The 14,997-nt window shown below is 46.3% G+C and overlaps 1 protein-coding gene across 1 annotated transcript; it reads right to left on the minus strand.

Moving 5' to 3' along the window:
- Positions 1-349: 349 nt before the first annotated feature.
- On the minus strand, positions 350-14,924 carry LOC117056402 (cytochrome P450 3A9-like). Its single transcript, XM_033166710.1, has 13 exons — positions 14,834-14,924; positions 9,749-9,842; positions 9,546-9,598; positions 9,202-9,301; positions 8,810-8,923; positions 8,114-8,202; positions 7,817-7,965; positions 7,119-7,246; positions 6,687-6,774; positions 3,994-4,154; positions 2,685-2,911; positions 954-1,116; positions 350-702 (listed from the first exon to the last, which is right to left on the minus strand). Exons 1-13 carry the CDS (start codon positions 14,902-14,904, stop codon positions 607-609), a joined length of 1,533 nt encoding a protein of 510 aa, XP_033022601.1. The 5' UTR covers positions 14,905-14,924; the 3' UTR covers positions 350-606.
- Positions 14,925-14,997: the final 73 nt, after the last annotated feature.

A 14,997-nucleotide genomic window follows, 5' to 3' on the forward strand; every position in this document is an offset into this window, starting at 1 on the left:
CAGGTAGCCGTGTTGGTCTACCATAGTCAAAACAAAATAAAAAATTTAAAAAAATTCCTTCCAGTAGCACCTTAGAGACCAACTAAGTTTGTTCTTGGTATGAGCTTTCGTGTGCATGCACACTTCTTCAGATACACGAAAGCTCATACCAAGAACAAACTTAGTTGGTCTCTAAGGTGCTACTGGAAGGAATTTACCGTATTTTATTTTTTATTTTGTTTTATTTGGTTGTTTGTATTGTTATGTTCACTGTATGTTGTGTTCGTGTTTAATGAAGGTGGATTTGTGTATTGGGGGGGGGGCTTGTTGTGTTATGTTGTAAATAAAATACGAATAAAAATATTTTTTAAAAAGAGCACATCGTTTAATGTTACTTTCACTGAGATACGCATTTTTGCATGAATCTTCCACTGGCGATGCACAAACGACACCCATTTTTGTGGGTGTTCCGTGGCTGGAAAACTGCAGTGCCAAATTCAGAGAAGTGTGAAGCTGTAAAGGGAGCTCTGTTTCAGTTTGCAAATCGGTTTGATCCTCTGGAACTATCAGAACTTCCCAGAGCAACACCCGAAGCTTTTGCACTCGCTACCGAGACATAACCAGGCTTCACTCCTCTTTTGGCGGACCACCTCGTGGCACCATCTTCAGAACTATTGGTTTCTCCGGCACTAAGAAGGCTTGGTTGCTCATCTTAAGGGGAATCTAGAAGCAGGGTGAGAATCGAGAGAGCAATTAGCACATCAGTCAACCCATTTTAACATCCAAGACCCCAGCAGAAGATCACAGGGGAATTTCAATCCTTGGATTCCCTGGCTTAAATCAAAACATGCAGTAGGATGCTATCCATGCCTCTTGGGCACTGGTGCCAGACATTGAAACTCCAAGTGCCATGCCCCTTGCCCCTTCCTATTACACTCTCTCACACACAGGCACACACCACCCAGCCTCCTCACCGGAGTTTCCTTGCAGACCCTGAAGGAGAAATGCTGCACCAGGATTGCAATAGCCACCTTCATCGAGACGAGAGCAAACCGCATTCCCAGGCAGTTCCGGGGACCAGCTCCAAAGGGCAGGTACGTGTAGGGATCTATTCTGTCCTTGTTCTCTTTGCTAAACCTGGTTGAGTTCACAAAGACAAGAAAAAACGGAGGCTGGGTGAGGAACCAGAACGGGCAGATCTGATGTGTTGATGGGCGAGGCAAAGGAAGAAGGCAGCAGCTCAGGGTGCACAACAAGGGGACATTGCTCACCACCGGCTGGTTCTCAGTTGCTCCTCCTCTGTTGCAGCCATCAGCTTAAACAAGTGGTGGCAATGCTGCAGAATGTGCCGCAAATAGGGGTCATGGGTGCGGTAACCCTTGGTACCGCCTATGGTGTTTGCTCTTCCTGCTCAGGCCCTATTTACACTGTTTGAAGAAACCCCTTTCATTATGGCCAGGATGGAGCAAATCCCCCCCCCCGAGTGGACTGGGTAGCTGGGGGGGAGGTGTGTTGGGGGGGGGCACAGAACCAGTAAGGTACATGACTGCCAACGCTGCTGTGACTGACGGCAATGGAAACACTTCTTGGCTTGGCGGCTCAGCCACCTTCCAGCTTAGCCAGCACCGCTGGCCAGACCAAAATGAGACGGAGGCGCCACCCAGGGGCGTTCGAAGGGGGGTGGAGGGGGCGGGCCACCCCAGGCACCACTCTGGGGGGTGACAAGATGGCCTGCTGCCTCCCCCCAGCTGTAGAGCGGCCAAGAGCGTGCACGCAGTTAGTAGGGGCACCACTCGCATGGCGTCCGTACGGGTGTACGTACACGCTGCCTCTCACACAGCGACCGTACGGGTTGCCACATGTGTGCAGTCCGTATCGACATTGTGCATGCACCACTGGGCGGTTCGCCCTGCCCCTCAGCATCCCGCCCTGGGTGCCAGAGGGGGTTCCTCCGCCACTGGCGCCACCCAGCCCCAAAGGCCTGGCCAGGTTTCAGCTTGCCTTCCTCTGGCTCTGGAAGGTGGCAGGACCTTAGCCAAGTAAGGGAACTTGTTATAGGGATGCCTGCCTGCGCCCTTCTCAGAATTTTGCACCAGGGGCCAGGATTGCATGCCAACCCTCCCATTCTGAATAGGGCAGTAGAGTGCCTCCTTTCGCTGCCCCCACCAGATTGGGGCAGCTCATTGAGGCCACCGCCACACTATTTTGGGGCCCCACTTCTTTTCCGCCCTTGTGGACGTGGCACCCATTTGGTGACTTGCCACACCCTCTCAACAGCAGCCATTCTGTGCCACATCACACCTCATGGCAGGCATTTTGTGAATGGCAACCCCAGCATTTGCTCAAAATTGCAGGTGTACCCCCAGGCCCGAAAAAGTTGGTGACGTCTGGTTGATTTTCACCTCCAGCCGGGCATCTGCAAAATGCTGGTGTCCCGGCTGGCATTGTGATGTTTTTATCACTTTTGAATTCTATTACACTTTGATAGGTTTATACGCCATAAGTCCCTGTCTAGAAAAAATGTGGGATATGAATAAATGTAACCAAATGAAGATGTTGGTGATGTCAGCAGCCCAGCTGAGGCTGAAATCAGGAGCAACTAATGGTTGGGTGGATCTTTCACTCGTCATTCGAACACATGGCCTTTCATCAGCTGTCGTATATTCAGAGCACAAGGTTTTTTGCAGTGGGGTGGGAAGGGTTACCTCTCAGGTCTGAATTCGTCTGGTTCCGGCCAGTATTCGGGGTCCCGGTGAAGCGTGTAGGGTGGGATGATCACGCTCATGCCTTTCAGGATAGTCACCCCATTGATTTCTACATCTTTCTTGCAGGTCCTTTCGAGCCGTCCTCCAAGGGGGTATAGCCTTTGCGTTTCACTCAGCACCATGTCAAGATATTCCAGTTGCATGATGGCATCGTACGTGAGAGGAGCCTTTGGGGTGATTCAAGGGGGAAGGTTAGCTGTAACCGGTGGGACCCTGAACCAGCCTGACACAGAGACCTTCAGAAGGAAAGATCTCAGTTGAAGGGCCTTATTCTGAGATTTCTGCCCATGAATGAGACAATCTCCGCGGGTTGCATTCAACAGCTGCACAGGTGGGATGCAACTTATGCAACTGATCTGCTTCTCTCTCCACTGCCCCAATCTAAGATGGCTCAGGTGCTAAGATCCTCAGGCGAGCTCCTTCTCTTGGTCCCGTCAACATCAGAAGCACAGCTGGCGGTGACTCAAGAGAGACAGGGCCTTTTCTGTGTCTGCTCTGAGATTGCACTATTCCCTCTCAAAAAAACGATAGACTGGCTCCCTCTCTGTCATCCCTCTGCCAGCAGGCTAAGACCTTCCAGTTCATAGAGGCCTTTGAAATCTAAGGTCCATGTGATGACCACTGGGCTGATTTCAGGGCAAACTGGATTTTAATTGCTGGTACTGAATTGTGTTTTTGGTGTATTTTAACTATAGTTTCTAACTGGTTCGTGTTTGATGCCGAAGAATTGGTGCTTTTGAATTATGGTGCTGGAGGAGACTCTTGAGAGTCCCATGGACTGCAAGAAGATCAAACCTATCCATTCTGAAGGAAATCAGGCCTGAGTGCTCACTGGAAGGACAGATCCTGAAGCTGAGGCTCCAATACTTTGGCCACCTCATGAGAATAAAAGACTCCCTGGAAAAGACCCTGATGTTGGGAAAGATGGAGGCACAAGGAGAAGGGGACAGCAGAGGATGAGATGGTTGGACAGTGTTCTCGAAGCTACTAACATGAGTTTGGCCAAACTGCGGGAGGCAGTGGAGGATAGGGGTGCCTGGCATGCTCTGGTCCAGGGGGTCACGAAGAGGCGGACAAGGCTGAACGACTGAACAACAACAACAAAACTATAGTTTCTAACTGGTTTATTACTCCTCTGTCCCTGCCCTCCAAATTAAATCAATAACTCTCCTGTAACTCCCCACAACCCACCCCAAAAAAAACTTCTCCATTAGGTCCGGACTCACCTTTGCAACCCACACTTTTTTACCTTGTTGGGCAGGATGGTATCTATCTCATCTTGAAGCTTCTGCTGGACATCTGGGTAAGTGGCCAAAAGGTAGGCCGCATAACCCAGGGAGTTGCTGGTGGGTTCGTATCCAGCAAAGACAAAGATGAAGGACTGGGCCAGGATTTCAATGTCAGTCAAGCCTGCAGACAAGCAGAGGCGAGAAAGTTCAAGTGAAAACAAGCACAGGCTTGTACTCTGGCTGGGAACATGATCTGTGCAGGTAACATGCATTGCACTGATTTTCTTTTCTTTCCAAACAATAGTGCCGAAATCAAAACAGTAGCTCATGCGTTCCCTTCCCTCTGGGGTTGTTTGATGCTCTCAGGAATAGGGCCAAGGAACGGCCAGGTTCCCAAGGTTGCCAATAACACCTTGGTTTAAAAAAAACAACAACCCTATATTGTCTTCTTTTCTCTGTTGTTTTAAATAATCCAGCAGTCTCTGGGGAAGCAATTTCCTGGTTCGCAGGTAAAGCAGCAACACCTTGTTGATCAGTCCTTGCAGCACACACAAAATAAAGCAGAATGCAATGGGCAGTGGCTCTCTAAACAGGCATTAACTCACCCTGGGGAGAAGGGGATTACCTAGGGGGCTGCCATGAGGCAAGGGGGCGGCAAGGGGGTGTTGGAGGTATAAGTGATTATCCGATTTTGAAAAGTTGGTCTCACGGGATCAAGTTCATGAGTTTTGTTGAATTAATTAAACGAAACCCTTTTCATGTGATTTTTCAATCAACGTGCAATCAATTGTTGCTGTTTTGAATTTTACTGTGTTATTGTTTTCCTTAGGGGGTTGTGCAAATCACAATTTGGATAGTAATGCTTTTTAGAGGGTAGGAGGTACTGAGAATGAGTTTGTGGATTCAAGGGGGTGGTGGCCGGGGGGGGGGGATGGGAATTACTGCTGGGGACAGTCATGCAGGCAAGTTATGTAAACTGTCTGCGGACATGGCCTTTACCTCTGATCATGATGGCAATGGAGAGTAGGGCCTTTTAAGTTGTGGCTCTCTTTCTGTGCAAAACTCTCCCCAGCAAAGTCTGCCGAGCGCCTTCACTGACCTCTTTTTAGCACCAGGGAAAGGCTTCCCCCAGGCTTTTGATAGACTGAGATGATGCTTTGCTGCTACTAGTCTGCTGCCCAAGCTTCCTGTGGCTGTTATGGGACCTGCTTTGTTCCGTTTTATGGTATAATATATTTATATTTTAAATATGATGTAAGTCACTTGGAGACCTTTGAGTTACAAGAGACTGGAATGTCATTATCATCAACAACATACGTAGTGTTAGAAGATTGGGGGTGGGGGTTGCTTTGGATCAGGGGTCCCCAAACTAAGGCCCGGGGGCCGGATGTGGCCCAATCACCTTCTAAATGCAGCCCGCGGACGGTCCAGGAATCAGCATGTTTTTACATGTGTAGGATGTGTCCTTTTATTTAAAATGCATCTCTGGGTTATTTGTGGGGCATAGAAATTCGTTCATATTTTTTTCCCCAAAATATAGTCTGACCCCCCCCTCACAAGGTCTGAGGGACAGTGGACCGGCCCATGGCTGAAAAAGCTTGCTGACCCCTGCTTTGGATGGTGTCTGTGGGTGCAATCTTGAGAGACGATGGAGTGTGCCTATGGGGATGAAGTCAAATCGCTGTATTTGCCGCACTGAAGTGACCCCTCCAGGACCCCAAGCCTGGGCAGTGTGTCTGGAGGTCCTGTGCTCCCCAAAAGACAAGAACCCCCCCCTCTTGGCCTTGCTGATGTCCAAAGGAAAGCAGAGGAAGACATTTGGCACCAGCCTGGCTGCTGCAGGAGTTGCCAGAAAGAGGCGTGCAAGGCGCCATCCAATCGTCTTAGGGACTCCGCTCTGGATTTGTGTAGGGTTTACTCCTCAGCCTTTTATTCTCCCAAAGATATCCCACCGAAGTTTAGGATCAGAGTTTTCCTACTCCTAGATGGGCTGCCTTCCCAGGTGGATGAGACCCATCTGCCCCTCCCTTCCCTCTACAGCACATGCAGAACTATCTTTGGACCCCCTATTGTTCTCGCCAGCTCAATGTGCTGAAGCCTGTCTTCACATGCAAGGGAAGTTCCTAAGTCACCGAGGATTTGGGCAATTCCAACTCCTCAGGAAAGACAACTCAGGAACATGATCTGTGTAGGTAACATTCATTGCATTGCATTTTTCAAATTGGGATAGGCAATTTGAAGTCTTCAGGAAATACAACTTCCCTTCCCTTCAGTTCAGTTAAATTGTGTGGCATTACCCTTATAGGAGTGGGACACGGGTGGCGCTGTGGTGTAAACCACAGAGCCTAGGGCTTGCCGATCCGAAGGTCGGCGGTTCGAATCCCTGCCATGGGGTGAGCTCCTGTTGCTCGGTCCCTGCTACTGCCCACCTAGCAGTTCGAAAGCACGTCAAAGTGCAAGTAGATAAATAGATACTGCTCCAGCGGGAAGGTAAACGGTGTTTCCGTGCGCTGCTCTGCTTTTGCCAGAAGCAGCTTAGTCATGCTGGCCACATGACCCAGAAAAACTGTCTGCGGAAAAACGTCAGCTCCCTCAGCCAGTAAAGTGAGATGAGCACCACAACCCCAGAGTCGTTCGCGACTGGACTTAACTGTCAGGGGTCCTTTACCTATACTTCCCCCCCCTTCAGTTCAATTAAATTGTGTGGCATTACCTTTATAGGAGTGGTTCAAGCCATTGCTCTGGTGGTCAGTCTTGTCACTTTGGGAGTCGATCATCAGCTGCAGGAAATCCACCCGGCCCTAACCAGAAAACAAATAAACCAGTGGAGAAAATGTGCGGCAGAGAGATCCCCATGGGGGCCACTGGGCAGAGATGGTTTGAAGCCCCAGGTTTTTTAAAGGGCTAAATACAGCCCTTGAGGACATTGGCTGTGTGATCATCTCACTGTACTTAGGGACAACTGGACATACTGAGGGGGTAAGAGAGGCTGTTTTGTGGAGCAAAAAGCAATGAAACAGCAGAGAAAAGTTGGATCTTGGGGGATGTCTCAGATAATTATGACACACAAACACACACACAATGAAAGCCCTTTTCCACGCTAAAGATATCCACCCCCAAATTACAGCACAGTCTTGTTGCTTACATTTTGCCCTTCTTTCTGCCGCGTTTCCTTCATTTTTTCAAAGGACCTTGAAAAGAAATTTAAAGCTTCTGCGTTGAATAAATTCACGTTCATTAATTTGAGAAGAGGAATCAAGAATGGGAACATGGCTGCAAGAGACAGAAATCATACGGTGAACAGGAATCAACCTTCTTGAAGCAAAGCATTAGATATGTCGATAGGTAGGTAGATAGATTTCTGTAGATATCCATTGATAAACATTGGTTTGATCTAAGGATCAGAGCTTGCAAGCCGTAATAGAGCCTGGTCAACCTCATTGTGAATCTCAGGGTTGCAAATTCTGCATATGCAATCCATGTATGAAGATATGTGCATTTTGTTACATTGCATGAACACTGATCGTACCCTCCCAGAACTTCCCGCACATGTACCTAATGGTAGGGCCAGTTCTTAGAATAATCCTCGCAATATTTTAGATCCAAGTGCAGTTGAGAAATAAATCATATTATGGAAAGGCCATCATGGCCCAATGGTCAACCAACGTTCAGTCTTTAGTGGCATGTCCTGGCTGGGCTGGGAATGCCCCCTGTCTGAAACCCTTGAGGACCTAGTAGAAAAATCTGTAGACAATACTGTGCTTGATGGACCAGTTATGATGTTTCCATGATAACCAGACTGCAAACTTCCACTGGGCCGTCAGAAATCAGAAGCCAACTTACCTACCAAAACGAAGCGTGGATCAAAAGCGGCAAACTTGGTCATCTTCTTGATCTCCTTGACAAAAGGATCTGCAGGGTTGTTCATAGAGTCAATGTTCACACCAAACGAAGTACTGGTCACCACATCCATGCTGTAGGCCCCAAAGACGCTGGGGAGGGAACAGAGCAGCCAAATCAGGATCTCAGTATATTTAGGATTTTACATAGGCCTGTTTCTGGCCACCCAATGTGGTCTGGATTTACCTCAAAGGCAGCCCACATTGTATGCTATGCTATTTCCTGGCCCAAACCACTTACTCCTTCATAACCACAAATTCATTCTTTTCCACTTTCTTCTGAACGTTTTGCATCAAAACCTCCCCGTAGTGTTTGATGATGGGAAACATCTGAAATACAAATCAACAAACAGAGATGTTAGCAACTACGGGCAGTTGAACCTTCCTGGCTGCAATGGAGTTCTGGAAATCCTGTGAATTCCTCATCACTCATCAAAAATGCAATCATGAAAGACGGGCTTCATATTTTTTTTTTCGTTCTGGCATTTTTGTTTCGCCATGTTGAGAACTGGCTGCTCTAGCTCATAATGATACTACTTTGCAATTATATAGAGTGATATCTCCAGGAATCAGCCTCCATCTCAGCTCTGATTCGCAGGTGCCCTTTAATTAGTCAAATTAATCTAATTAATTATCAATTAAAGTTTGCAGCTCTAGTTTTTTTAAAAAAAGTCAGAGATCCACTGACTTGATATCTGTGGTTGTATTTTTAAGAGAGTGAAGCTGAGAAATAATCCAAAACATAGACTTTGCAACCTCACATTCTTAGGCTTTTTGCTTCAGCACTCAGACTATCAATAGAACTGGATTATCCCCCAGTTTCAGACTGAATAGACTCAATGGTGCTTGAACTGTACGACCCATATTTACCAGTGGAAGAGCTGAATATTTTATTTTTTTCCAATACTTAATATCATTTCTTTCTTTCTTTTTTTACCTCCTTGAGCTTCCCGCTGGTGAAGGTTGGAGAGAGAACAGTGCGAATCCTCTTCCATTGTTCGTCCTTTGCCATTGAGACGGCAGACTTCAAGATCCCAACTAAACCTATATCCTAGAGGAAACAAAGCAGTTTCGAACCATTGAGTGGCAAAGTCAAGTTTTGAACCCATGACAGATCTGGAAGCAATAATATCCAACAGGGAATTGTAAACAGAATAAACATGGAGTGCAGTGATGACTGGGCGACTAAGTTCACACTTGACTTTTGGAGAGGAGTTAATCTGCCCTCCCCATTACCCAACCCTGCCCCAATTTGGCCCCAATGGAGCGACGTGTAGAAACTCTCCTCCTTCCATGAAACTATTGTATACTTAAGAAGTGAATGCCTACCCGGCGGTTGGTGAAAGTGGTGTAACACTCTTTCACGAGGACGGCTTTTATAATAGCCGGATCCAGCGTAGCTACCATAGGCTTTCGGCCTTCGTAAATCCTGGATTAAGAGTAAAGAATGGTATGTTTTTGAGATCCCAAAGAGATCCAGTTGCAGATAAGAGTATTTTCCCACCCCAGAACATTTCCTGCTTGGATTCAAGCAATGGGATTTGGGCTAACATGGGAAATACAAAAGAAAATCCTTCCAGTAGCACCTTAGAGACCAACTAAGTTTGTTCTTACCAAGCTGAGAAATAATCCAAAACATAGACTTTGCAAGCAGGTCATAAAAGGTCACTTACCCCCAGGTCCTCCCGTATTTATGAAAGCACTCATAATCAAAGTTGATAAACCCCTGTGGAAAGACATTTAAGACAGTTAAGAACAGCCTTTCTGGGCTGGATTGAGGCTCATTTTAAGGAGCACCCCTGATCCCAAGTGGGGGGGGGAGAGCAGAGAGGGACCTCAGGGAATCTCTTCAGCAGAAATGTCACCAGACACTCACCTTACGATAGGACCAGATATTTCCAAAGAAAGGCAATGGTGATGGACCTGGAATGCCCAGTTTCTTGAAGACGCCGTATGGCCAAAATCCATATCTGTTTATGTTGTAAAACGAGAGAGAAAGAGAGAGAGAGAGAGAGAGAGAGAGAGAGAGAGAGAGAGAGAGAGAGATGCAAATCTATCAGCAGAGCATGAAAGCCAGTCCAGGGTTCAAAGGGGAAACCTGGCAGTTGGATGCACCTGTGTGTGGGCTCTTCCTGCTTAAAAAAAAAACCACACAAGGAACTGACTTGGGCACCACAGGGCAAAAAAAAAATGAGATGATAAGGGCTAATATGCAACCCAAGCCTTCAAGAGAGCACAAGCACAACTGAATAACTCAGAGTACATTGTTGAGCCATTTACCTTCCCACCAGAATGGTACCTATTTATCTACTTGTACTTTGAAGTGCTTTCGAACTGCTAGGTGGGCAGGAGCTGGGACCGAGCAACGGGAGCTCACTCCGTTGCGGGGATTCGAACCACCGACCTTCTGATCAGCAAGCTCTAGGCTCTGTGGTTTAACCCACAGCGCCACCCGCGTCCCATGCGCTGCTCTGGTTCACCAGAAGCGGCTTAGTCATGATGGCCACATGACCCAGAAGCTGTACGCTGGCTCCCTCGGCCAATTAAATGAGATGAGTGCCACAACCCCAGAGTTGGACACGACTGGACCTAATGGTCAGGTGTCCCTTTACCCCTTTACATTTACCTTTTACATTGTTGATCTGTGGTGCAGAATGGGTGGGGCCACAGGGCCGGTTGCCCTGGACCCAAAATTCTTGGGGGCAATGATAAATTTAAAATTACATAGCCTTCCCCTTCAAACATTCTACACAGTTTTTCAACATTTTACTGTATTTTTCCTGGCCATACTGTCCTTATGTAATCCTGATCGGTGAATTGCATAATACCTATTTATAGTGTGATTTCCCCTTTGAATATATGGATACTGTTGTGTTCCATAACTTGCTTTTAAAAAATCATAATTAAGACATTCATACTTTCACCAAGTTGCAACAGGCGCCTCTTTCTCTAGCCTCCTTGTCCCCATGATGTGTTTAACTCTGACAGTTGCCAGTGTGTATGTGTGTAGATAGGAATTGGGTTGCTTGGTTAATTGTGCTGTTCTGGCACGTTGACAGGTTAGTTTTCGTTTTCTGCTGACGTGGTAACCATTTCTTGTTCTTTGTAATTCTGTTTCAGCATGCTGCTTATATATATTCGTTTTTTAATGGTTTGAACATTTACGAAAGTGAACGAATGGTTATGCAATGAAGGGGCTGAGTGGTAAAAAGCAAAAAAGGAAAATAAAACGGCAGAAATTGTTGGATACTGAGAAACATAATTTTATCAATTAACAAATTCAGCACACATCAGTTTGACTAACTTGGTTGTGACATTAAGAATCTTTTTAACCAGTGGGGGGTTTTTTTCCTTTAAATTTTTTAGGACTACTCTCATTTTGACTCAAGAAAACCGCCATTTTATAGTTCAAATCGGGGGAAATAAATACAGTAAATGGACAAAAGTACAAAGATTTACAAAATGTTTATGGGTGTGCATACCCACTGCGTATCCCTGAGGGGGAAGCACTGTTTATAACTATCGCTGTCTCAACTGCCAGTTGTGAAAGAAGTTTCTCAAAACTTTAATTAATCAAAATGTATCAGAGGTTTACAATGAGCCAAGTCATTCTGCAACTAAAGTTGCCAGAAAACAAGGCAGTGATTTTTGGGCCCCACCTCACTAAGCTTTAAATAGGGGTTTGATGTGGGCAGAAAGAAGAAGAGAAGAAGAGTTTGGATTTGATATCCCGCTTTTCACTACCCGAAGGAGTCTCAAAGCGGCTAACATTTTCCTTTCCCTTCTTCCTCCCCCACGACAAACACTCCGCGAGGTGAGCGGGGCTGAGAGACGTCAGAGAAGTGTGACTAGCCCAAGGTCACCCAGCAGCTGCATGTGGAGGAGCGGGGACGCGAACCCGGTTCCCCAGATTACGAGTCTACTGCTCTTAACCACTACACCACACTGGCCTGTACACACAGCTCCTTCAATGAATTCACCCACCAATTCCTAGATATCAGCTTGCTGCACACGTTGCTCTGCATATATACATTAACTAGCTGACCCGGCCAAGCGTTGCTGTGGCTTAGTGTGTTAAAGTTGAAAACGCGTTTCTTGTGCTCGTAAGCGTGCATCCTGACGTCTGGTTTCACGCTGGTCTGGTGTTTCCTCCGTACGCATTTGAGTCGTTCTTAGTCTTGGTTGTTCATTTCTCTCGGCGCCGGGGAGCAGAGGGGGGGGGGGGTGACGTAGGAAGAGGAGGGGGTGGGGTGGATGGAGTGTGGAGGTAAAATGAGATGTGTGGTCTTTGACGTCCACCGGAGGGCGCTATACTTTTTTGCACAAAATCACGTTTCTCCCTGTGAAAGGTGTGCCATCTGTACAATGTAAGCACGTACAAACACTCCCATATGGCCATGGAACGTTGTGTCCAAATTTCAACGGAATCGGTCAAGTGGTTACGGAGAAGATCGATCATTCACAAACACCCACCTTTTACATTTTCATATATACACACACACACACACACACACACACACACATGCAGATAAACAGAGGCTTCAAAGTCCACCAGCTGATATCTCCCCTGCAGCAAATCCAGCTCTTTTCTTCCCTGTTCTGTTTGTCTTTAGCAAACACTTTTTTTTTTGCTGTACTTTACAAGAAACATTATTTTTATACTTGCATCTGTGTGTGTGTTGAGTTATATGTGAAAAGATGAAAATGTCAAACTCAGCATCTCACCTTCCCCCTCCCAACCTGAAGGCGTAGCTGAGATCAAAATAAAAACAGGAGAGTTCACAAGCCCTGGAGCAGAAAGAGTCTGAGCGTTGCTGCTGTCCAGGGCTGTTTTCCTAGATTCTAGTTACAGGTAGGTAGCAGTGTTGGTCTGCCATTGTCAAAACAAAATAGAAAAAATTCCTTCCATTAGCACCTTAGAGACCGACTAAGTTTGTTCTTGGTATGAGCTTTCATGTGCATGCACACTATAAGGGTCTGGTGACTTCTGTTTCAGTGTATCTGAAGAAGTGTGCATGCACACGAAAGCTCATACCAAGAACAAACTTAGTTGCTCTCTAAGGTGCTACTGGAAGGAATTTTTTAATTTTGTTTTCCTAAAAAAAGAGATGCCGGAACTCACCAGGAACCTTCTGTTAGGTGCCCACCTGACAGGTGCCGGAACCCACCTGAGAGGTGGCGGTACTGAGTTCCTGGGAGCTCCCCCTGAAGAAGCAAAACCCTGCTGCTGTCAATATATAGGGAGGAGTTTCACAGCCGCATAATACAAAATGTCACAGGTACACTTTGTCCTGCAGAGTCTTTGTTCCTAGCCACTAGTCTGCTATAAAAGACTTTTGGGTTGGGGGGGGCAGGTTGCCCTCACAAATTGTTTGTCCATTTTTCACAAAGTGCCGTCTCCCAAATGATGTGATACCATTTTTGGTACATTGGTACCCTTCGCTTCTTTTCAATCTCCGGCTGTCAATATTTTTGCTGCCATTAATAAGTAATCAATTATATGTTCAATTCATATAACAGCCATAGAGTTGTCGCAGCTGAATATACCTAACAATGCTATTTCGGGGGGGAGGGTTCGAAAAACATTTTATTAATAAATCAAAGATAAAGAGCAAAAAGAAATACCGTCACAGGAGGTTGAAAGCAGCATAAGGCTGGGAATTGTTGTTGAATGTGTTGTTCTAAAACAGTACAAAATGACAATAATCTTGCCCTGTGATTCCTGAATTGCAGAGGGTTAGAGTAGATGACCCCTGGAGATCCCTTCCAGCTTTACAATTCTGTGACCCCAACTTAGTAAATATCTTCTTTACTTATAGGGTTCTTTATGTTGATTGATATAGCAAGTTAAAGTAAGTAGCTGCTAACCTTCAGTAGGTGTTGTTTTTTCCAAATCTTCCCTTCAGGAATTTAGCTTACAAGTCAGGCAGAGAGACCTGCTCCAACTGCCACCCCTCATGAGAATTATCACTGGATACAGAATCGTAGAATCCTAGATCATCCATGACAGATGGCCACCCAACCTCTGCTTAAAAAACCTCCAAGGAATGAGAGTCCACCACCTCTCATGAGAGCCTGTTCCACTGTTGAACAGCTCTTACAAACTCTAGATACCATCCCCATATAGATCTATCCATGTAGCAGAAGCATATATTCTTTTTTTAAAAAAAAATTACTGTGGGATATAATTAAATCAGAAACAGGAACCAAACACACACAAACTAATATGCTGAGTCCTGGGATAAACAAAATAAAAAATAAAAAAAAATCATTCCAGTAGCACCTTAGAAACCGACTAAGTTTGTTCTGGGATAGACAGAGTAGGTCAGGAATCGGCTGCTTCTGCCCAAGAATTTTGTCCTGTGTTTCGATTCCTTCACTCTCTCCCTCTGCTGTTGAGGGATTGGGAGGTGAGTTCAAAATAAAAGGCTTGTGCCATAATGGTTGGCACCCAAAAGATGGAAGCCCTTCCAATGGTCCCTTCTAGGTGGGTGCCAAATACAGTTTTGTTTCAGATTTATAAGATAAGGCAGACGACTCTGGGGTTGCGGCACTCATCTCGCTTTATTGGCTGAGGGAGCCGGTGTACAGCTTCTGGGTCATGCCACTTCTGGCGAACCAGAGCAGCCTACGGAAATGTCGTTTACCTTCCCGCCAGAGCGGTACCTATTTATCTACTTGCACTTTGACGTGCTTTTGAACTGCTAGGTGGGCAGGAGCAGGGACCGAGCAACGGGACCTCACCCCGTCACAGGGATTCGAACCGCCGACCTTCTGATCAGCAAGCCCTAGGCTCTGTGGTTTAACCCACAGTGCCACCCGTGTCCCATATTCAATATCCTTGCGGTTCAGAGGCTGCCATCTCGTATGCCTTTCCGAAGAAGCAGCAGATTTAAAACGCCCCCATTTCTTTTTCACAATTAAAAAACAGCCAAAGAAAAGATAAGACAATGATACATACAGCGTGAAAAGGCCCAAGAGGGCAATGAGAAGGAACCATGTCTCAGTGGAGAAGCTTGGAAGGAGATCCATCTTCTTGGCCCTTGATCCCTCTCTGGCTTTGATGGAGGATTTCTGCTCTCTTTATACTTCAGGGCTGGAGCTCAAAGAGCAAAAACAAAAATT

Source organism: Lacerta agilis, chromosome 13 (assembly GCF_009819535.1).
Source record: "Lacerta agilis isolate rLacAgi1 chromosome 13, rLacAgi1.pri, whole genome shotgun sequence".
Classification (NCBI taxonomy): domain Eukaryota; kingdom Metazoa; phylum Chordata; class Lepidosauria; order Squamata; family Lacertidae; genus Lacerta; species Lacerta agilis.

Coding starts and splice junctions, on each gene's coding strand:
- LOC117056402 (XM_033166710.1), bottom strand. CDS start 14,904: ATGGATCTCCTTCCAAGCTTCTCCACTGAGACATGGTTCCTTCTCATT. Junction 9,843..14,833: donor CTCTTGGGCCTTTTCACGCT/GTATGTATCATT, acceptor CAACATAAACAG/ATATGGATTTTGGCCATACG. Junction 6,775..7,118: donor GGCAGAAAGAAGGGCAAAAT/GTAAGCAACAAG, acceptor TTTTCTGGTTAG/GGCCGGGTGGATTTCCTGCA.